This window comes from Ammospiza caudacuta, chromosome 19 (assembly GCF_027887145.1).
Source record: "Ammospiza caudacuta isolate bAmmCau1 chromosome 19, bAmmCau1.pri, whole genome shotgun sequence".
In the NCBI taxonomy this organism is placed as follows: Eukaryota; Metazoa; Chordata; class Aves; order Passeriformes; family Passerellidae; genus Ammospiza; species Ammospiza caudacuta.
The window spans coordinates 3,409,896-3,431,270 of NC_080611.1; the positions used below are offsets into that span (position 1 = coordinate 3,409,896).

Sequence of the window (21,375 nt, forward strand, 5' to 3'; positions counted from 1 at the left end):
GTTGTTTTTTTTTTTTTTTTTTTTTTTTGGTTTGGTTTTTTTTTTTGTGTTTTTTTTTTGTTTGTTTTGTTTTGTTTTTTAACTTAAACCCAGCCTGTTTACCCGTATTTGACCGGTGCATCATTTTCCTGCCCTTTACTCCATCCACCCATGGTTGGTTTCACCTCCCTTCTCCCATCCCGGCTGCGGACGGGGTGTTGATCGGGGGCAGCTCAGCGCGGCAGACCTGGGTCAGATCCCGGGCAAAACCCGTGGCCCGGGCCCGTCCCTCCGAAATGCCCGGCCCTGGGTGCTCCGTCCCGTAACGGTGCCGGGTTCTGTCCCTCAGCAGTGCCAGGCCCTGGGTGCTCCGTGTGGCCCTGGTGCCCGGCCCCGTCCCTCAGCAGCGCCCGGCCCTGGGTGCTCCGTCCTGGTGCCCGGTGCCCGGTCCTGTCCCTCAGCACTGGCCGGCTCTCGGCGCTCCGTTCCTTCCCCGGTGCCCGGTCCTGTCCCTCAGCAGTGCCCGGCCCTGGGTGCTCGGTCCCGCCCCGGTGCCCATCCCTGGGTGCTCCGTCCCCTCCCCGGTGCCCAGTCCTGGATGCTCCGTCCTGGTGCCCGGTGCCCAGTCCTGTCCCTCAGCAGTGCCCGTCTCTGGGTGTTCCGTCCCGCCCCGGTGCCCGGTCCTGCCCGGTCCTGTCCCTCAGCAGTGCCTGGCCCTGGGTGCTCCGTCCCCTCCCCGGTGCCCATCCCTGGGTGCTCCGTCCCTCCCCCGTTCCCTCCCCGGTGCCCGGTGCCCGGTCCCCGCCGCTCGCAGTCCTCCGAGCCGCCAGGGGGCGCGTTGGCGGAGCCCGCCCTCTTGGCGGCGCTCGTGCCCGGCGGCGGAAGGACGCTGGTCCGGCACGTGCCCATGGAGGCCGGCGGGTCCCGCCGCCTCAGGTGGGGCGGAAGGGGGGAAAGCGGGGAGGCAGCGGGGGAACCCGCGGGGAGGGGGCCGGGAAGGTACCATGGGGAACCGCAGACAACCTCACTACGGGAAGCCGCGGGAGCACTGGGGGAGTCTGCAGTATTGGGGACCGGGGAGGCACCGGCGCAACGCGCGGTACCGGGGAAAAGGAGGCACTGGCGGGAGCCACCGATGAGGGGGCCGGGAAGGTACCGGCGGAGCCGCGGTACGGGGCCTGGGGAAGCACCGCGGGAACGCCCGGTACGGGGATCTGGAGGGGCTGCCGAAGCACGGGAGGCCCCGGGGGCACTGCTGTACGGGGTCCCGGGGCTGGCGGCCGCTCTCCCGTCCCTCACCACCCCGCTGTCGCCCGCAGCACGGCGGAGCAGCCGGAGGGTTGCCAGGCCCCGCGGAGCCCCCGCGGGCAGAAGTATTTCCTCCCCGACGGCTCGGCCGGGCAGGCCGAGAGGCTGCGGCGCTGCGGCGAGGAGCAGTGGCGGCTGCTCTGCGAGGAGCGCCCGGAGCGGCCGTAAGTCCATCCTGGAGCGGCGCTGGGAATGGCTTTTCCCGTGGAAGGGGTGATGCCGGCGGGCAGAGCACAGCTCGGGGGTTACGGGTGCGATCCCCTTGGCAGCAGGAGGTGTTGGACACCACAGTAAACCCCTGTTGGTAGCAGGAGGTGTTGGACAGCGCAGTAAACCCCCCGCGGTTCACCTGCACTCAGTGCCCGTGCTGGAGCAGCAGCAGTGCGACACAGCCTGGCTGTCCCTGAAGGAAAACAGGGACATGCTGTGGCTTCAGAAAGTCCCTCACAGGGCTCTTGGTTTTCCCAGGTGCCTGTGTAATCCTGTGGCCTTTGCAGGTAGCAGCCACTGCCTTCTTGGGCATGATCCAAGTTACTGAGTGTCTTGTTGATGCTCCTGTGTGGCCTGCACAGATTTGACCAGGTGTCAGTGTCCTTGATTTATCAGCCTTGGTGGTTTCAACAGTGCTGCCAGACTTTGGTGCTTATCACTTGGGAGGCATTCACACCCACCTCTCAACACACACCTTCTCTGCTTGGCCTGCAGCTATTATTTTTTCCCTGTGAGTCCCCGTGGGTAGGGTACAGTGATTAGAGGATGTCTTGGCAGCAGCTGAGTTCTGTATGATACAGAATCACTGAATGGTTTGGGTTGGAAAGGACCTTAAAGATCACCCCATTGGACTCTCTGCCATAGGCAAGGACACCTTCCACTAGACCAGGTTGCTCAGAGCCCCATCCGACCTGGCTGTGAATGCTTACAGGGACATGGCAGCCACAGCTTCTCTGGGCAACCTCAGAGGTGTTAGTTCCTCAATATCCACATATCCTGCATTAGGCCCTGCATCTCCAGCAAGCTGCTGTAGCCTGTGGACATGTCTCTGTGGTGCTGACTGAAGACACTTTTAACTTTTGGTGGTGATAAAGTGATGCTGCTAGAGCCAGGGGATGATGGCTTTCTGATGCCTTGTAAAAATGCCACCTGGAAACTTGCTGCCTTTGACACCTCCCTGAGCTTGTTTTGTGCTGCTACACCAGGAGCTGATTGTAGGCCACACTAGCAGTAACAAACAAATCTTTATTCTTCTCAGGGGGAATCTGGTGAAGGCTGAGTGGAAACCAGAACAGGGCATCGTGGAGCTGAAGTCCCCTGCGGTGAGTGCCACAGAGTGTGCTCAGTGCCATCATCTCCTACTGCCTCACAGATTCCTTAATTTGCTTCTTGCAATGGGAGGGAGCCTGGCTGTCAGCAGGGAGCAGCCAGAACCAATCAGGGATTTGTGCTCCTGTTCCAGGGAAAGTTCTGGCACACCATGGGGTTCTCAGAACGAGGCAAACAATGCCTGCTGCCCGAGGAAGCTCTGTACCTGCTGGAGTGTGTAAGTAGGATGAGAGCACTGGGTCCTCACTGACTGGGGGAGCTGTAATAACTGATAAGCAGCTGCTTCTCAAAGAATTGTCTCTTTTAGTATGTTCTGATGGACCTGTTTGTCACCAGGCTGTGGGTTCATACCCTGTACTCTCAAGCAGCCTCTGTGTCACTGACAGTGTGTCAGTTGGATCTGTGGCCAGTTCATTCAGCTTAAGCAGAGATCTTTGGGGTTGCTGCTTGGGATTTCTTCCCAGTATATATGGCAGAAAGAAATTTAAATGTGGCAGACAGAGTATTGAGACCACGTTGGTTCAGTGCTCCTCTGCTTGCAGAAATGCTGCTTAGGGCTCAGCTGGATTTCTTTGCTGTAGAAAGGAGTTTTTTCTGGTCTCTCCACCAAAACCTGTTATCAGTAGAATTGGTGTATTGATCTAAAGGGAACTTTTATCCCTCAGCAAAATAAACAGATTGTGAGCTGATGCTGATGCCATTTCTTAAATCCTAAAGCAAAGGTGGGGCTTTTTTACCCCTGGCATTCTGACTAATAGTTTGTAAACAAATTGATGGCAATAAAATGGTTTAGTCAGATGCTGAGTACAAAATCCCCCAAAAGCAGAAAAAAACAGTGAGATGCCTTCAGCCCATGCCATGGAAAAGGTGTGGTTCCTAGGGTTTTGTTTTCCTTATGAGTAAACACCATTTAAAAAGACAGAAAGGAGGAAAAAAGTGTAGCCTAAAACAGCCTTCTGGAGGTCATTTGCTATTCCCAGGGGAAGTTACCTATGGGATCTCTGAGTCTGTAAAGGAAGTAAATGCTTCTGAGTAGGCACCAATTGATGCCACCTGAAGCTGTTGTTCACTCCTCTGCTCCAGTTCTCAGTTTTGCTGGTGTAAGTGCTTTTGTTGTTGTGCTGTATCCTGAATCACTCAGATCATCAAAGTTAGTTTATCTGTCCAAGCAGTGGTTATTTTATCAGCTGAGTTTTTTGCTCCCAGGTGCATCCTCCAAACAGGAGCAGGAGCTGAGAGCTGTGGGTGGGAACTTCTTACCTGGCTGATCAAACCAGGGTATGGGGGAACTGGGTATGGGAAAGGGACTGTAAGAGGTCCAGGTGACACATGGGGAGAGATGGATATCCTGTCAGGGAGGGACCAGCTGTCAGCAGCAGTGGGAAAGGACAGGCTGTGAGCTTGCATAGATTTGTTCCTGTGACTCACACCAAGCTTCTGCCCTGCAGGGCTCTGTCCAGCTCTTTTACAGAGATGTGCCCCTGTCAATCCAGGAAGCCTACGAGACCCTGTTGTGCCAGGAGGCAATGAGCCTGTCACATTACCAGGTGTGTTGGGACCTCCAGGTGTTGGAGGAGGATGAAGGCAGAAAGGCCAGACTCTGCCACACAAGCTCTTCCAGTGGCTGGAAGCAGGGTAGGCTGATTGGGGAGGGAAGGGAAGTCATCCTCAGTTTTCCCACTCACCTTCTTCCAGATGTTCAGTTCCTGTTTCCCCCCCTTTGCTTTGGGTCCTAACCCTGGCATTTGCTCCTCTGCCAGTGCCACACTGTGTTCACTGTCCTGGTTTTAGGCCAATTTCGGGAGAAAAACCTCTAAAAGAGGTTTCCTCTAGAGAGCAAATTCAAGCAGCCCGTCCCACAACTGCTTTGGGAAAAAGGTTTCCTTGGAGAAAAGTGGAAAAAACTGTTCATTTAAAAGGCAAAGCATTCACCAGCACAGAAAAAAAAAAAACCAAACCAGTATTAAACTATAAAACCTCTTGCCCCTCCAAAAGAGATGACAAACTCAGAAAAGTCCCCTTAGTGGGCTGTAGCTCGACTCACTCATTCTCTTATCTGTCCCTCTGATGCTGGAAATGCCACAGCCCAGGCCCAGCCCAGTGGGCCACAGGTGTGAGCTGCCAGTGCTCTTCTGGTATTTGGTCCAGAACAGGCTTAAACAGGTCCAGAGAAAAAGCAAACCCACAGTCCATGTCCAGGGAACTTCTCTGCCTCAGCTAGCTAAAAACTAACTGAAAGCAAAGGAGAGCTCTGTCCCACTGTCTGTCCATCTGCAGACAACATAGTCCAGGAGCAGGAATGTGGAGGAGTGAGTGCAGTGTCTGAAAACAAACTGCACGCTTCTTCTCTCCCTCCTTCACTCTCAGAACCAATCTTAAAGGTGCAAAACTTATTTCTGGGCTAAACATATGAATGGGGATACAAGCATCATAAAGTCACCCAGGACATCATTCAGTCATAGTGGAACTGAAGTAAATTGTGTTTAGAGCTGTCATCTAACATTCTTGCTTTCCTTTGCTCTAAGGTGTTCAGCCATTTGAAGCAACTGGGTTATATTGTACTGAGATTTGACCCCAGGTAATCAACTTTTCCTTCCCGTGCTGCTTTCTCCTTCCTCAAGACCCTGAGACTCTCTGTACCCACTGCCTGGACCCAGGGAATGGGACCAGAGAGGAGGACTTTGGCCCTGCATTCCATCTCTTGGGAGGATTAAAGGCTAAGAGTGCCACTCTGCCCTTCCTTGCTCCTCCTTCCTGAGGAGGTGATTTGGAACATGAACTGGGGCATGAACTGAGGGCCATCCTGGTCCCACTTGGGCATTTTCTGTGTCTTTGGTTGCTGTATTCTGGGGGCTGGGCAGAAGGTATTTCCTCTACATCACCCTGCTCTCAGCCTCTGTGTTGGTCTCTCCTTCCAGCACTGTCCTGTCTCCCTATGAGAGGCAGCTGAACTTGGAAGGTCACTGCAAGAGCTCTGGGAAACACCATTGCAAGAGGAGGAGGAGGAGTTCCAGCCCCCGGTAAGGATGTGGCCCAAAGCCTTCTCCCATCCTCTTCAGGCTCTGCTTGCTCAGGAGCAGCTGCTTTGCTGCAGTGTCCCCAGGCCCTCCTGCTGGGGGTGACCTTGTATGGCACTTTGCTCTTGGCTGTTCCCAGGCAGTGCAGCACTTTTCCTGAATGCCTTGCAGTGTTCCCTTTTGTCACACGTGTGTGTCATGCCAGGGCTAAGAGGGGCAAATTGTCCCCAGGTCCCCCTGTGGTGCTGAGATGTCAAAAGAGAAGAGTGGAGAAGTCAGTGCAAAAGGAACACGTGTCAGGCACCTCCTCCTACTTTTTTTAACAGGAGCACAGCTACCACAGTGCACCTCTTCCATTTATCCACCTCCTCAGTACAACTTACCTGCCAAGACTCAACAGCAGAGAGCAGACTTGTGTCCTAGGGCTTGCACATGTCTGAAACATCCCCACAACCTGACAATGAGCAATTCTTCTCATAATTCTGACAGTTCCCAGGAGGTGGCGTCAGCCTTTCAGAAACGGGGAGGATGAGCCTGGAGAGTCTCTGTTGACAGTAGATCAGTGCCTGAGGAGTTTGGAATTGTAGGAACTGAGAGGTTAAACTTCTGGTCTAAGAACTGCCCCATCTTCTCTGGAATCAGAGTCTGAATCTCACACCAATAAGAGGTGCTTGGCAGGCAAGTTTCTGCCTGGCCTGTGCTGCTTTGGCTGAAGTCCATAGTGTTTGCATGGAGGTGTTTGGGTCAGTGTCTGGGGTGTGGAGCTGGCATGGCAGGTTGGAAACATTGTCTATACAAATCAAGGCTGACATTCTCTTGGGCGTTGAAGTCAAACCTTGTGCAGGACTTCTCAGAAGTTTAATCTGCCTTTGGCATTCACTGTTTAGTTTTTGCTGCTTTTTTCTTTTCGCATTTGTCTCACAAAGAAGTTGTTCTAAAGGGTTTGCAGACGTATCTGGGGGTTCCTGCCACTTTTGTTGCCCTTCCTTCAGGCTTGGCAGACTGCATTCTTCCTGTTAATAGGGAGCAGGCAGAATTTAAAGGAAAGCAAGCTCTACCACACGCTCTCCCTGAATTTTTTACTGTTCCTTTGTCTTTAGTTTACATGAGAAGAAACATAAAGTATGTGAGGACCTTCCAGAAGCTGAAGGGACCTCCAGCAAAGATGGAGATGACTATGGAGACTCCATTCCTGTGGATGAAAAGCCCTTGTCAGTGCAGCCAAAGGAACCAGATGCTGTCAGTGCAGACGGGGAGTCAATGCTAGTTCCTCTTGATACAGGACAAAAGGACTCTCTGAGCTTCTCCAGCAGGCAGGCTGGAGACCACAAGGAGAACAGCACTGGCACCCATGCACCCCGCTGGGATTTTACCACCATCACCTTTCCCAACATGGCCTCAGACCAGCCCTGCACACACCTGCCCTCCCCTGACAGCAGGCTCCTACCAGAGAACGTGCCAGGCAGGGAGGTGGATGCAGCTTCCTGGTGCACACAGATCAACCAGAAACAGGAAAAGCTGTCGCGGAAGGAGAGGAGGCAGCGTGAGAGGGAGAGCAGGTACAGGAGCAGTGTCAATGCCGACCAGGAGGTGAGGTGCTGCTCCAGCTGGCAGGAGTACAAAGCCCTCTTGGAGCAGAGGAGGCAGCAGAGGGCTTGGAAGCGACCCTCCCACCTCTGGAACCAAGCTGTCACACCACTGCTGCGGCCAGAAGAAGTGACCTCACCAGGTAGTGGCTCTGGGAACTTGACAGGGACCATTCTCTCTCCCCCAGCTCTGAGAAAGAGTGTCTGGTATGCAGCAGCAAAAGGGATGACATGGAGAAGCTGAACATCAGTTTTGGGGACAGTATTTTGAGCAGGAGAATCTTTCTATAGCCCACTCAAGTGCCAGGATAAACAAGGCCTTGGGAGGGCTTCTAATCCATTCCCCATGTCCTGCTGTATTGCAGTCCTTCCTGCTGGGCTGTTAGGCATGTGCAGTCAGAGCCAGCAAGATGCAAAGCAACTGCAGAGTGTCTGGGCTGTGTGTTGGGAGGAGATGAGGAAGTTGAGGTCTTTGAAGTAGCCAGTGGTGACTGTGGAGCTGCCAGCCATTGTCAGAGGAGGAAGGCTCGTGGGTGGTGTGGAGTGCTTGGAGTGCCCTGGGAGGGAAATTGCTGGTGTGATCCTTTCCCGTTCCTTCTCCCTCCAGCTGAGCTCCTCGAGCAGATCAGTGTGCTGCAGCCCTCCCACATCCTGGATGGAGCCTCCTGGTTAGTATCCAGCCAGTCAGCTTGGAGCTGTGGGGAGCAGGAGTGTCTTGTGACTGTCCCTGCTTGTGAGGTCTGTGAGGTGCTCCCAGCAGCAGTCTGGGAGTTGCTGCACATCCAGGGTGCCAAGAGAAGGCAGTGCTCTGCTCCATGACCCCCTAGCATTTCTAGAGAGGGGGTGACATTTCCGTGAAGTGGCAGGTCCTGCAGCAGCAGAGCCAGGGCTTTCCAGGCCAATTCAAACAGCAGGGTTCCTCTTTTATCCTGCCCTTCCTTCTCTGCCCACCAGCCAGAGGTTTGATTTGGTTTCACCTGTGCCTCATCCCTGGAATGTGCTGCCATCCCTGCTTCAGTGGTTATGAAACCTTGGCTTTGGGACTTTGGGTTCTGCTCCTGCCTCAGAGTCAGTGTGGTGCTTGTGAGCAGTTCCTGCTGTGCTTTGCTCCCGTCTTAGTGCTGCTTCTTGTGAGGCTGTAGGGTAGATGTGAGCCAGGATCTTGCTCTGCTCTGACCACAGGAAAGTTCTGGAAAGTAATTGATACAATTGCAGGGTCAGTCCTTTGAGGAGTGAAGCCTTTCAAAGGACACAAACTAGTCAAACCTAGACCCAAACTAAAGGGAGTTTTTGCTCCCTCTTTTCTCTGCTGCACCCATACCCTGCAGTGTTCTGATCCCATACCTGTGGGTGTGTTCCCCTGCAGGCTGCAGGAGGACCCAGAGGTCATGAAGATAGACTTCAACGTGTATCAAGCAGACGCTGTGTCCAAGTTTAAGAAGACAAAGCCTGGGAAGCCCCATGTCAGGATGTGTGTTCGGAGGTACCCACGAATCTTGTGCTGTTTCTGAAACTTTGCAGTTGTTGTGGAAACGAAGTCCTAATGATCTGTAAATGACCCAACATCTTGTGAGCTTTACAGATCATCAGAGTGTCTCACTTGAGGGTGGTCCTGCCCAGGATTTTTTTTTCTTTCAGTTCTTCATCCTTTGTTGGAGACTATGGCCGACAGTTTCCCCCCCTCTTCCCCTGTCCTTGCATTCAACCCACATTGTTTGGTCATGTGGTTGCTGCTCATGTCTGAGTATCACTGGGAGTCAGGAGAAAGAAGCCACAGCTTTTATGCAATACTTGTGAAATTCAGGTAGAACCCAGTGCTACAGGAGCTGAATCCTCAGTGCAGGTCACTCTGGAATTCTGCAGAGATGAACCTCCCCAGAGCTTGCTACAGGCTCTGAGCCATAGGTTCAGTATTTTGATCTTTGTCGAGTGTAATGTTAAAATCACTAAGAACAGAGGGTATGTGTCCCCTTTTTTGCTGGATCCAGAACCTGATACTAGAACTCTGTAGCAAGGTACAAAGTTCAGTTTCTGCCTTTTCTCATTTTGCTTTACTGAAACTGTCCCTCTGCTCTCTGCAGCTGTAGTAGACAGAGGAAGGAAGGTGGTAATGCAGTTTTACAAGGTATGTCATCAGCCAGTAGGATGATCCTTGTTGCCTGAATACTTTCATTGATGAGCAAACAGACTCTGCAGAATTAAAAGGAGGGAAAAGCAGGTCAGATGTTGATCCCAGCAACCTAAAGATCTTCCCAGCACAAGTTATCCTTGCTTTTGGCAAAGGATTCACCAGCTCCCAGCTCCAGGCATGCTGGGTACTCACTCTCAGGGCTGGCAGGACTGCAGTGGGTGGGGAGAATCACTACCAGCTCCTCAGACCAAAGGGAGCTGTTGTGATGGCTGGCCAGGACAGCTTTGCCTCTGTGTTCTTCTAGCTTGGAGAACAAACAGGATGTTTTTTTCTCTCTGTAGCTTTGATGAGCAGATCCCCTCCCTGCGGGCTTTGAAGCAGGTGACGTATCTGAGTGGGGACGTCCCTCTGGTCTTTGCACTGGTGGATCATGGAGAAATCACCTTCTATTCACTGAAGGAGTTCAAGCTGCCCGTTGATGTTTATCACTGAAGCTGCTGTCACTTGCAGAAATGGGATGGAATAAAGGGAACAGTTTTACTCAGGAGTTGTTTTCCTGATTAATGAAATATTACAGAAAACAGAGCCTGTGATAACTGGAACCTTGGGAAGTTGGCCACTTTACTGGCTTCACCCACCCAGACGGCTCAGGCATAATATGTGAGTCTGTTTGGCTTAGCTGGGCTTTTCTGGGCTGGAGTACACACTGCTTTGTTCTTGAAGCCACTGGCTCTCCAGCTTTCTCACCTCGTGGACCACCAGCCTGCCTTTCCCGAGTCATCTTTTGCTGACTATGGACCGTTAGAAAACACTTTGCTGGTGATCCTTTTGTCACATGTAAAGAACCACTGTGCTACACCAATGGAATGATTGGAGTGTCACTGAGGTCAATCAGGGACAGAATAAGCTGATCAGTGCTGGTGGCCTGAGCCTCTGTCATTCATCTGTGCCGAGGACCATCAGATCACATTCTGGTCTGGAAAGGGCACAGCCATAAACTCAGTCACCTGGAGGAAAGTTTCCAGACACTTGAGAGCAGGAAACTGTGCCTTGAACACAATTTCGTCAGCCAGAGGCCAAAGAAAGCCCCAGAGCATTGCAGATGGCAGCTTGGCTTCCTGCAGCAGCTGTGCTGAGATGCATTTTGGCCACACAGTGTTAAACCATGCTAAAACTTCACCACCACTACCAGCACACTGCATCTGGCAGTCTCACCTGGGCTGAGTTGCAGCCCCTCTCCTTCAGCCCAACATCCTCTTTCCTGGCTGTGGATCCTTGTTATTTCTCTTGCACGTGAGAGGTCCCTGAGTAAAGAGAAAAGCTACAAATTCCTCATGAGCTTTCCAGTCTGCTCTCCACCAGGATATCTAGGTACCAAATTTGCTTTAGCCTCTATGCCAAAAGTGCCAGGTGCCAGAAGGTCTGCTCAGTGGGTGGAAGTGAGCTAAGCAAGGCTGTGTTTGATATCAAAGTTTTCAGAACTGTAATAGCAACTGGTTTAGATGTATTTTATTTGGTGTTTTTTTATTCTTTCTGGAGATGTGGAGAACGCTAAGCAATAAAAAAAATCCTTTTCCAACAATTCAAGCTCCTCGGTGTATTTCTTAAATCTCCTAGAAATGTTCATTTATGCAGAGGGAGACTGTGGAGGCTGCTGGGACCCGAGCAGCAGCAGCAGCAGCTGGTGAATGCCTGCTCAAGGTCATACTGTGGCTGTAACCCGGGTAACCCTGCTCCTACGCCGGCTGTTCCCGGGGAGGGCAGCGTGACTCACGGCCTGGAGGTGTCCCTACATCCTGCTGGCACACGACACCTCTTCCTCCTTCATCTTCCTCTTGCGTGCTCAGGGTATCGTAGCCCAGGGTGCCGGGGCTCTCCTGTTTCACACACACGCCCCCGTTATCAGATGCTGGAAGTCGGCGGGGCTGTCCTGAGGTGAGGGGTCTGGCGGCTCCTCCCACGCTCCCTCCCCTTCCTCTTCCTCCTTCCAGCAGGGCTTTGACTCTCCGGGGTTGGCAGCCCCAGCTGCCCTCAGCGTTCTCCCAGAGTGTTTTACAGATTAAAGGCAGTGGGAAGGGAGTTTCTAAGAACAGACACAGCCCGGAGAACTCCAGCCTGACCCACAAGGCTCATGTTTGTCCTGGAATTAGGTCAAACTCACTCCTGTTGATTTCAATCAGTCTCATCTCTTTATGCCAAGGTGGAATTGTATCGATGAACTCTAGGAGAGCCACCCAGTGAGTTTCACTGGGGCAGAGACTCCCTGATTCAGCACAAGACAATTACAATTTAATAACCACTGCAGGGAGGATTGAGAAACTGTGGCTGCCTTGCTCAGCACTGTAACATCTGATGGTGCCTTTACCCACCCCAGAACAGGAGCATGATCCAGACTGATACCACTGCTCCACTTTGGCCTGTGATGCAGATCGGCTGAGCATTGCAAGAAGATGAGAGAACTGAATGTTTAATTGAAAAACATTACTTTTGGAAACGTGGGTGAAATACTGCTACTGGACCCTTGTCAGAGGTAATTTCAAGCTTTTGCATGGATGCAGAGTGGACAGACTTTCACCTGCCATTGCCCTATACGTAAATACAGCTTCTTTGTCCATCTGCTGTTCCCTGCAGCAGGATAGGGCATGGCTGCTGCGGGACTGTGCGGTGGGACTTTGTATTCCTCTCTCCAGCGAAGGCTTCGACTTTTTGCAAAATCTGCCAGTTTTCACAGGCAAGGCTGTGAAAGCTGGGATCTCCCTGGCGGCGCTGGAGCCGGGAGGAAGGGCCTGGAGTCCGGCCCCGGCTTTCCCCGCCGCCCTTTCCCGGGCCGCCTTTCCCGGCCTGTTCCCGGTGCCGGGTGTCCGCGCTCCCGAGCCGTGCGGTGCTGCTCTCTGATTGGCTACAGCGAGCGCGCTGCTGAATTATTCATGAGCGCGCCGGCCGAAAGGGAGGCGGAGCCGCGGGCCGACCTCATTTGCATGCGAGACCACGCCCATACATGCAATTTGCATAGCAGGGCCCCGCCTACCGGGCGGTCCCGCCCCCGGCCCCGCCCGCCGCGCCCCGCCCGGAGGTGCCCGCGGAGCGAGGCCGCCGCGCAGCTGAGGGGGAGCGGGCGCGGAGCGGAGCGCGGCCGGGGCGGCCCGGCCCCAGCCCCCGCAGGTAAGCGCTGGTCACTGAGGCCGCGCGGGGAGGCGGAAGGGGTCCCGGCGGGGGGTCCGGCCGGCACGGCCCCGGCAGAGCTCCCCGGGGCGGCCCCCGCCATGCCCGCCCGTGCTGGGCTGCGCGGCGGGGCCGGCAGGTGCTCGCCGTGCCCCCGCCCCTGAGGGGGTTCCCTTCGCCGGTGCCCGGGCTCTCGGCGCTGCCTGGGCCGGCCGTGTCGGGGCTGCCCGCACGTGAAGCCCCGGCGCACCGGGGACGCCGGCGGTGTCTCCGGTGGAACTTGCAGCCGCGGCGCTGAGGGCTGGCGGGGTTTTGTGTGCGGCTGTGCCCGCTCCCGGGCTCGCTGCGCTGTGTCTGTCCCGGCCGGAGCGCGCAGCCCCGCGGGTACCGCTCCGCATCCCGGGATTCCCCGGGGGAGGTGGCGGCAGTGGCCGCTCCGGGACTTCCTGCCGGGCCCTCCAGCGGGTCCGGGCCGGGGCCGCTCCCGGGGGCTGCGGGAACCGCTCCCGCCCGGTGCTGCGGTCCGAGATGCCCCGGCCCGCAAGTCTCCAGTGCTGCCGCTGGCTCCAAGCAGCGGGTCTTGGAGAAGACAAGAGCAAGAACTGCAATGACTCTCATTCCCTCGGGACATTCTGTTAGCATTTTCTCTCTTTTTTTTTTTTTTTTTTTTTCCTCTATGCCCGCATTAAATGCATCTTGTCACTGTTGGTGGTTTTTCTTTCCCCTCCCCAAAGTTGCGAGAACTTGCTGAATGAAGGAGCACGTTACTTCCAGCACGCAGCAAACAGGTGTAATAAACCGGTGAAGGAAGTTGTTCAGCCTTTGTCTCAGGTTGCCCTTCACTGTGCCGTGGGAACAGGCTCTTGCTGGTATCTCCCGTCCTGGAGCTGAGGCTTAACCTCGGTGTTGGAGAAAGCTTTGCCTGTTTGTGTTTAGTTTTGTTGATGGTGTAATGCAGTTGAATCAGGCTCCCGGGTCTGTGTTTCTGCAGCCAGTGGCACAAAGCCGTGTGTTGGTGTGGGGATAGTGACAGGACAAGGGGACAGCTCCGCTGAGATGGTAGAAGTAAAAGTTGTCCATTGTCATGTCTTACTTGATGGGGAATGCTGCTCTTTGTAGTCATCTGAGAGCGCTTCAGTCAACTGGAATATCTGGCTTTACCAAGTCCCAGCTGAAGCTGTGTGCCCAGAGCAGCTGCCTGGTGATCTGAGCATTGAATCGGGAAGCTGGTGCTTCTGGCAAGTTGGATGCAAAGTGCTGGTACGGCCCAAGGCTCCTCCATGCGTCCTGGCACGTTCCTGTGGGGATAGACTGGCCCGTGGAGGAGATGAGGATGATCCGGGCCAGTGGTGAGCAGTCTCTAATCCTGCTCAGCGCTGCTTGTAGCCTGCCAAGGGGCTCTGTATAGTTCGTGGTATTGGAGAGGGAGAAGAATTCTCAAACATCTTCATAGGATGGTGCTGAGGAATGTCTTTTATTTGGTTTTGAACAAATTGCATCTGCTACAACAGCTGACCGAAGAAGAGTACTGGAGGAGTTAAACCAGTTGAGAGCCCTTTATCTTCCAGTGGCCTTCTGGTATGGTAACATAATTGTTCCTGGGAATTGCTTATGGAAGAGGTGTGTCTTTTCTTGGCTGACACAGAAGTTTGAGAAATGTCAAAGAGCAAGGGAGGTTTTAAACGTATGTCTTGCAGTTAATACATGGCAATAAGAGTGTGTGATACTCCCAGTACCATCATCTTTCTTTAAAATACCAAAGGAGGATCTTTCTTTAAAATACCAAAGGAGGCACTGGTTTGGTTTCTGTGCAGAAACTGTGAAAACTCCAGTTCTTATATAAACGTTTCTCACAGCTGGATCTCTTTGTGTTGCTTTATGAAGCAAATGCTTTTATGTGTTGTTCCATCGACCCACTGTTTGTAAAGTGCTGCTCCAAAGTTACAAGCCACTTTTCTGTTTCATGCACGCTCCTTAGCAAAGCCTACAAAAGGTTTTGCATCATGGGCAATAATATTGTTCAGTGCAAAGACTTTGTTCTGCTGTAGCATTTTGAAACTTTGTGTTGTCATGCCCCCATGACAAGGAGAGCACAATGGGAGTCCTAATGACACACAAGGTTTGCACAATTCCCAAATTCATTGCAGGTGGGCGGTTCCTGGTAACTCCGAGTACAAGGCTGTTGGCAGTACATGAACTCGCCAGAGTTGTGCGATTAGTTCTCAATTATTTTCAAGGAGTTCTCGGAGAATCAATGTCTGACACTTTGTTTAATATTGTTTGTGTTTTAGGAGGGCAGCCACCTGCACATAGTGCTGCCACAGTCTGTTCAGTTGTTCATTTCACTGTCTGTCTCTCCAGGTTCACTGAAATAAATTCTCTTTAGAGGATCTTTTGGTTTTCCTCTCTGACTACTGCATGCAAGGTGCACATGAATACTCTGCTGTTTATGAAGCTGCAAGTGGTGGGGGTTAGCAGTGGCTCAGCAGTTGTGTAAGGGAGATCTCTGCATGGTCTCATTAAACTGAGATTAATGTTAGAGCATCTTCCTTCTCCTGGGAAAAGGAGGTGGTGTCTTACTCTTCTCTGTGTTCTGCAACTGCTCCTTCCCTTGCTTTGGGTCTTCTGCTTGGCTTGTGCTTTCTTCTTGAGTATCTGCCTTGACAGTGTGTCACAGCCAAGCAGGGTGGTAGAGATGAACAGTTAAAGAATAGCTCGGGCTCGTTTCATTGATTTCAAGCTAAAATTGTTCTTAAATTTGTCCTTTCACAGTGAGTCATGGCACCTGCAATCGATAAATGTGATAAATCTGGTGTTTAGGTGATACTTTGCTCAGCTCTGGTGCTAAGGAAGAGCTTTTTGCTGTGCAGCTGCCCCAGCCTCTGTTGTGTTGCTGCTGTGTTGGTAACAGCAACAAGGCAAAAACTCCTGGGTGAGGAGAGAACCTGGTTCAGACAAGGCCATGGGAGTGACTGTTTGTTACAGCAGCACCAACTGCCTGCAGTTCAAACAAAGCTGCTCGATAAGGCCTCTTTTATTTTAGCAGGGTTGATAAAGTGTTATCAGCTGCATAGGTAGATGTTCTCCCTTTAAGGACCTGTAAGCAGGAAGGAGTGCTGAGGAAGGAATGAGAAGGAAACCTAAATCAAGGCAGGATTTAGGAGTTCTTGAGATACTTGCTGGCATTTTGAAAAGAAAGCTCTTGGACTGTATCCCATTGAGAACCTGTTCAAGCTGAGTAAAGGTTGCCAAAGAAGCACACAGATGGTACCTTGCAACTCTGCTATGTGAGCAAAATAAACTCATTATGGGTATGTTTTTGTTGTGGGGTTCACTTGAGACTGCATCCACACTTTATACTGTCTACGTAATAAAAACTTCTGACCTGGGCTTCCTCTTCTTGCAAGACTGGATTAACTTGTGTGATTGGGACTTACAACATTTTGGCTGGAAATTCCACTCTCATGAGAGGACATAAGGAAAAATTGCAACAAATTTCTGCACGGGGTAGTTCCCTGCCAGCCTATGCCAAGTTGATGGAGAAAATGATGGAGTGTTTCAACAACCTGTGCATGGGCACCAAGATGCATTGCTGTGTGCAGAAGCAAGGAAGCCAAAGGAAAACGTGGAGCTCTGGGTTGGTGACACTCAGCAGTGAGAAACAATTAATGCTGCTCCTGGGAAGGAGCTTTTGTCCTTCTGTTGAACGTGGGTTCACATGCCAGGCTCACAGCGTCTGAAATGAGTGGAGCTGAGAAGGGAGGACAGAGTGAAATCTGGTTGTGATGTTAAACTGCTGCTTAGCGTCTGATTGGAAACAGGATTGTCTTGCCACTCATGCTTTCATTGCCTTTCCATATGAATAGTGTGGAGATTTGGCTTTGTGTCTGGATCTAATCAGTGAGGTGAAAAGGGGGGACTTTACTGTATTTAGCTGAGCACTCAGGTAAGGAAGCAGCAGGAGTTTGATGTTCAGGGCACTCTGAGCTCTGCTGTCAGGTGTCCATGTCCTGAGTACCAGCAAAACTTGGGTTGGCTCAGCCTTGGGCTATTGTTGCCTCTAAACAGCTGCTCTCAGTGCATCTTAAATGAAGAGAATGTTGCACATAGTTTCTGGTAAAAGACTTGTCTTTGAAAGCCTAAAGAATTGTTTCCCTGGAAAATGAGAACATTAGATACATGCAGACCTGGCATAGCTTCAGAGGCTACTGGAGAATTCCTGTCTGGCTACTGGTAGCCACAACTGTTACCAGATGCTTGTAAATGCTGACTGGCAGACAACTGCAGAGCACATGGGGCTGGAGTTTTATGTAAGACTCCAAAGGTGTGTGGGAGAGAAACTAAACTGCTAAAATGTAAATGTGCATCTGGAAGATAAGATTATACAGATTGTGGAATCTATTTCTAGAATTGGAAGAGATACTTGGTTATTGTACTAAAACCAAAATTCTTCTCTTTGATAAGTGTCTTGTAAACTTGTGATAATAACTTTTGGACAACCTGTGCTGCAGTGGATGCTAACCCTTCTTTGCCTTTGTTCAAAACTGCTTGTCCTCTCATCCTCTCCCATACTGTGACACTCAAAGGTTCTTTGGTCAGAAAGAAACTCTAGTATCAGTCTATGAGAGGTGACTTTTGTAGCTTGCCTTCTCTGATCCTCTCAGCCCTTCAGGGTGATGGTTCTTCAAGTGAGTTACTGCTCAGTTCAGAACTACTACACTTGTTAGCCTGTTGGACAAGTTGTTGTGGGCTGGAGTGTGAATGTTGGAGCTCTTGCATAAGCAGGCTCAAACAGCATGCTTCAGGATGCCATTAATATTTTAGGATAAAACATTCTAGCAAGTTTTAAAATGTAAAGTTGTGTCTCTCTCAAAACAAGCCTCCTGTTCTTTGCTCCTAACACTGAGTTTGTCTCTGCTGGCACAGCTGAGGTCTTCTGTTCTAAAGTGGGGAGGGTAATTAGTAGAGTTTCTCTGTGGGTTTGCCTCGTTTGACAGGTCCAGGATATTGATGGACAGGGGGAAAGGGTGCGTCTCCTTGGCACTTTCCTTTGCTTGTCTGGCTCAGGGCAAGCTGTGTGTTATACATGGACATGATCTGCTGTCCTTTCATTGCACAGCACCTTGTCACTGCTCTGTAACTTTTGCTAACTTAAAGTGACTGTAGCTTTGTGAAAATATGTCCCTCTCTCAGGCATAGAAGTCTTACAATCTGACACTATTTTTGAAATTTCAATTGAGGTGCTAAATCATTGTAGAAGGATTTACTTTCCAAGTAAAGTACACTTTTATTCTTCCTCTCTTTTCTGACGTCCTCATATGTTTCTGTGCACATTCTTCACCCCTGCATGTGCTGGTGGCCCACAAACACAGAGAGCTGCAGCTGCCCTGCCCAGAGCCAGTTCTTCTGTGGTAGTTGGTGCTGCCAGTGATTCTAGGTGACTGGAATGTCACATAGGTGACATATTTCAGTCGCCTAGATCCTAGTAATTCTAGGGACTGATTGATCCTCGTGTGGTCCTCTGAAGGCATTGCAGGCCTTTGGTGAGCTCAGGGCAGTGCTGCACAGGTGGCTGGAGATGTTGGAGTGTGAGCAGGAAAGGTAAAAGGGCAGTAGTGCAACAAAGAGGTACAAGTTCAAGCTCAGAGAGTTTCTAAAGGGAGTTCTCAAAATATGCCTGTGGAGCATGTAGAAGCATCCTGTTTATCACACAATTTCCTTCTTTTGGACCTTCACAGCTGGTGCAAGGCCTTGCTAGGAACTCTTTGAATAACAGCTCAAGCTCTTCAGGAGTGCTTTAGGTCATTATCCAAGGGCCATTGTTGCTGGCAGGAGCACAGAAGCAGCCACCCTGTTTCCAGCTGTGCTGTTCCTATCTCTGCAGGTGTGAAAGCTTGTCCCTTCAGTCATCACCTCCAGCCCCACTGTTTGAAGGGTTCAAGCCCCTCTGGTCGGGTACCAATTCCTTTGGTGCTCCTGGTCCCTCTTTCTCATGCAGCGTTGGCCCCCTGCTCCCCACCTTGCTGTAGTGTGTATGAACCTCTTCTGACCATGTCTGATATCCATTCTGACCCTTCACTGCATCTCAGAAGTTCTGGCCCCACTGCACATGTGTGTCATGTACAGAGTAGCTGGCAAATTGCTCCCTGTCCAGCAAATTAAAATAAAATACTGAGTGACGTGTCTGTAAACTGCAGCCTGTGAGAGATGGCCAGGGCAGACAGGAGCACTAACACCAGGGTAAGTTGTCAGGATTGAATTCAAGCCTTTGCTCCTGAATTGGCAAGGTTCACTTGTCACTTGGTCCCTGTGCAGAGGGGAGATGTGACAGCCTCCTGAGCTGTAGGGAGCAGGAAGGGAGCCTGGGATCCCCGTGTGATTGCTGGCTGGCCAGCCAGGTCTGATTTGTCCTGCTTGGATCCTCCTGTGGGAGGCCAGGCCCTGGGACACTGCTTTGTGCGTTGTGCTTTGGCTACACAGTGAATTGCAGGTGCGAAATTCCCTTCCCTACCCCCACCTCGAGCAGGGAGTTCGGCTTGATATTTTACAAAAGCAAGTTAATAATTAATGCAGCTCCCCTGCAGGCAGCACAGCACCCTTTCTGCTGTGCCCGTGGAGAGACCTGAAAATGGGATTCTTTCTCTCTTTGGCTCAATAGCTGGAGGGTTACCTGGGGTGAAAACTGATGCTGGTCAATAATGCCTGAGCCTGGGAGTTGGCCTTTAGGTTGGGTCTGTCTGAATGTTTATGCAAATGCTGCAGTTTTGCCTTTTCTTTGGATAAGGTCGACTCAAGGGATTGCAAAATGGCCAAGTGCAAAATCCTTTTTAGAATCCTCTTATTTTATCTGTACTAGTTTGCTTAATCAATGTGAAAATAGAATTGTGAAGTGCTGCAGCAGAGAGCTGTGCTAGACTGGTATCAGGTTTTAGTCACTCGATAGTGATGTTGTCTCAGTCTGCTCTGGCTGATTTGTTACCTGCTAAACCAAAATAAATAACCTACTTCTGCCTGCTTTCTGCTCAGGCTGCTTTTGTTTATATGGGCTCTTCTTTTCTCTTTTGTTAGGATTTTTGTTGCCAAGATACTACAGCGAGGAAGATGAGAAGGTTCTTAAGACCCGGACACGATCCAGTGCGAGAGAGGCTCAAGCGCGACCTTTTCCAGTTCAACAAGGTACAGGGCTTTCCTCAGGCTGCAGGACAAATCTGTCCTGAACACTGCATCCTGCAAAAGGAGGGAAAAACCACTTGAGTGTGGGTGGAAAAGTTAAATTTAGGAGAGGTGCTGGTTTGTTCTCTTTTTAGTTCTGCCTTTCTCTCCCCAATGTGCCTGAGTAGTTTCCTTTAAGGTCCTGGGCATGTTCTCAGTTCTGTCTCCTTTTTTAAGAGGAAGGATATTGTGATGCTCTTGAGTGGCACTTGCTGAAAGAAGAGATCTTCACAGCAGCTTTTCTGTCCTCTGAGTGGTCTGTCGCTTGTCCTGCTATGTGCTGGGACTGTTTCTGTTATAGGTAGTCCTTGTTAGGAAAAGAAACATTTTTCTAAAGGTATGCATGAGCCACAGCTTGTGATGCAGTGTTGTACACAATGCAGCCAGAGTTCTTTGTTCCTGATTATCCTTTGAATTTACAAATGTACCCCTGCTTTTAAATGTGCATTTAAAAGGCTGGGCTATCACCTAGGCAGCACAATGGCCATTAATAATCAATTTACTATTGTCTTAGTCTGAATCTGTTTCTACATTTTTTCCTTCCCTCTCTGTGAAGAAGAAAGTGCAATGGCTGTGCTATCTATCCAACAGTTTTTCTTTTGAGCTCTGGCCAGGAGCATAATGCTTTTATCTTTAAAAATGCCTAGTATTAAATCATGGCTAGGCTAATGGCTACTTACACTTTCTTTGGGGAGCAGAAACGTATTTGTAGGTTTTGTGTTTCCAGGGTTTAAATGGAATTTTGCTGAAAAGTGTAATGGATAAACGAAATCAGCCTGGGAAATAACCTCCTTGATTCATTGTAATTGTACTGTAGATGGATACTTGAAGTGGAACTGTGGATATTTGAGATAAATGATTTAATGTAATTGGTACTAAGCACACCAATTCCATGCATTCCTCCCTGCCATTGGGGAGACAAAGGAACTCAAGAGTGCTTCAGGTCTGTTTTCTGCCTGCTGCCACCAGGAAATCCTAGTGCAGATGCAGTCGAAAATTCAGTAAATGCAGACCAGGTTTGAGTTGTTTGCATCTGGCTAAATGCAATGTCAGCTTCAGAAAAGATGTCCCAGGGATGGGTCAGAGTTGCTTATGAGCATTTAAAATTATATATACCTTGGAAAAACTCTGCTGTTTTAGGGATGGCTCTTCCTTGAATATGCCTTTCTCTTATGAGAATGTTTGGCTAAGCTTTACCTGCCAGAGACACACTAATTTGGATAATGCAAAACAGGGTTGAAAGAGGTAGCTTTTGCAGCAGAGGAAAACTTCCAAATATATTAGAAGCTGACACCAGGATTTGTGACTCCATTTGATTCAGTCCTGAAGGTAAATATGACATCTTGTTTCTAGGGAGACAACTACTTTGGACACTTCCTAATGTTTACTCTCATTAACAGCTTGGTAATTAAAGGCCTTGTAAAATTCATTTGCACCTTTAAGCCACAGTAACTTGTTCTTTTCTAATAAGAATCAGAAGGGAATGAACATTATACCAGAATCTTTTAAATCTACTTTTTTCTTGCATAAAAGTGAGAGAATTTTTTTTCCCAAGTCTTGTGTCTCCCATTCCAGTATTTCTAGAGATAATGGGTCATTTGAAAGCTTCTGCCCTTTGATCCAGTAAACATCTACTCACAGCTAGGTAGACTGAGAAAAT

General features: G+C 50.6%; 2 protein-coding genes across 2 annotated transcripts in view; both read left to right on the plus strand.

Moving 5' to 3' along the window:
- Positions 1 to 883: 883 nt before the first annotated feature.
- Positions 884 to 10,923, plus strand: TSEN54 (tRNA splicing endonuclease subunit 54). Its single transcript, XM_058817359.1, has 11 exons — positions 884 to 915; positions 1,299 to 1,451; positions 2,537 to 2,600; positions 2,741 to 2,824; positions 4,056 to 4,154; positions 5,133 to 5,185; positions 5,526 to 5,627; positions 6,725 to 7,353; positions 7,818 to 7,878; positions 8,577 to 8,693; positions 9,683 to 10,923. The coding sequence occupies exons 1-11, from the start codon at positions 887 to 889 to the stop codon at positions 9,831 to 9,833; spliced, it is 1,542 nt and encodes a 513-aa protein (XP_058673342.1). The 5' UTR covers positions 884 to 886; the 3' UTR covers positions 9,834 to 10,923.
- Positions 10,924 to 12,403: 1,480 nt separating this feature from the next.
- The window catches only part of LLGL2 (LLGL scribble cell polarity complex component 2), a 33,237-nt gene continuing 24,265 nt past the window's right edge, over positions 12,404 to 21,375 (plus strand). The window contains exons 1-2 of the mRNA XM_058817106.1: positions 12,404 to 12,503; positions 19,572 to 19,679. Of these exons, the coding sequence (XP_058673089.1) occupies positions 19,605 to 19,679 (75 nt within the window). The 5' untranslated portion in view covers positions 12,404 to 12,503; positions 19,572 to 19,604. The remainder of the gene's footprint in view (positions 12,504 to 19,571; positions 19,680 to 21,375) is intronic.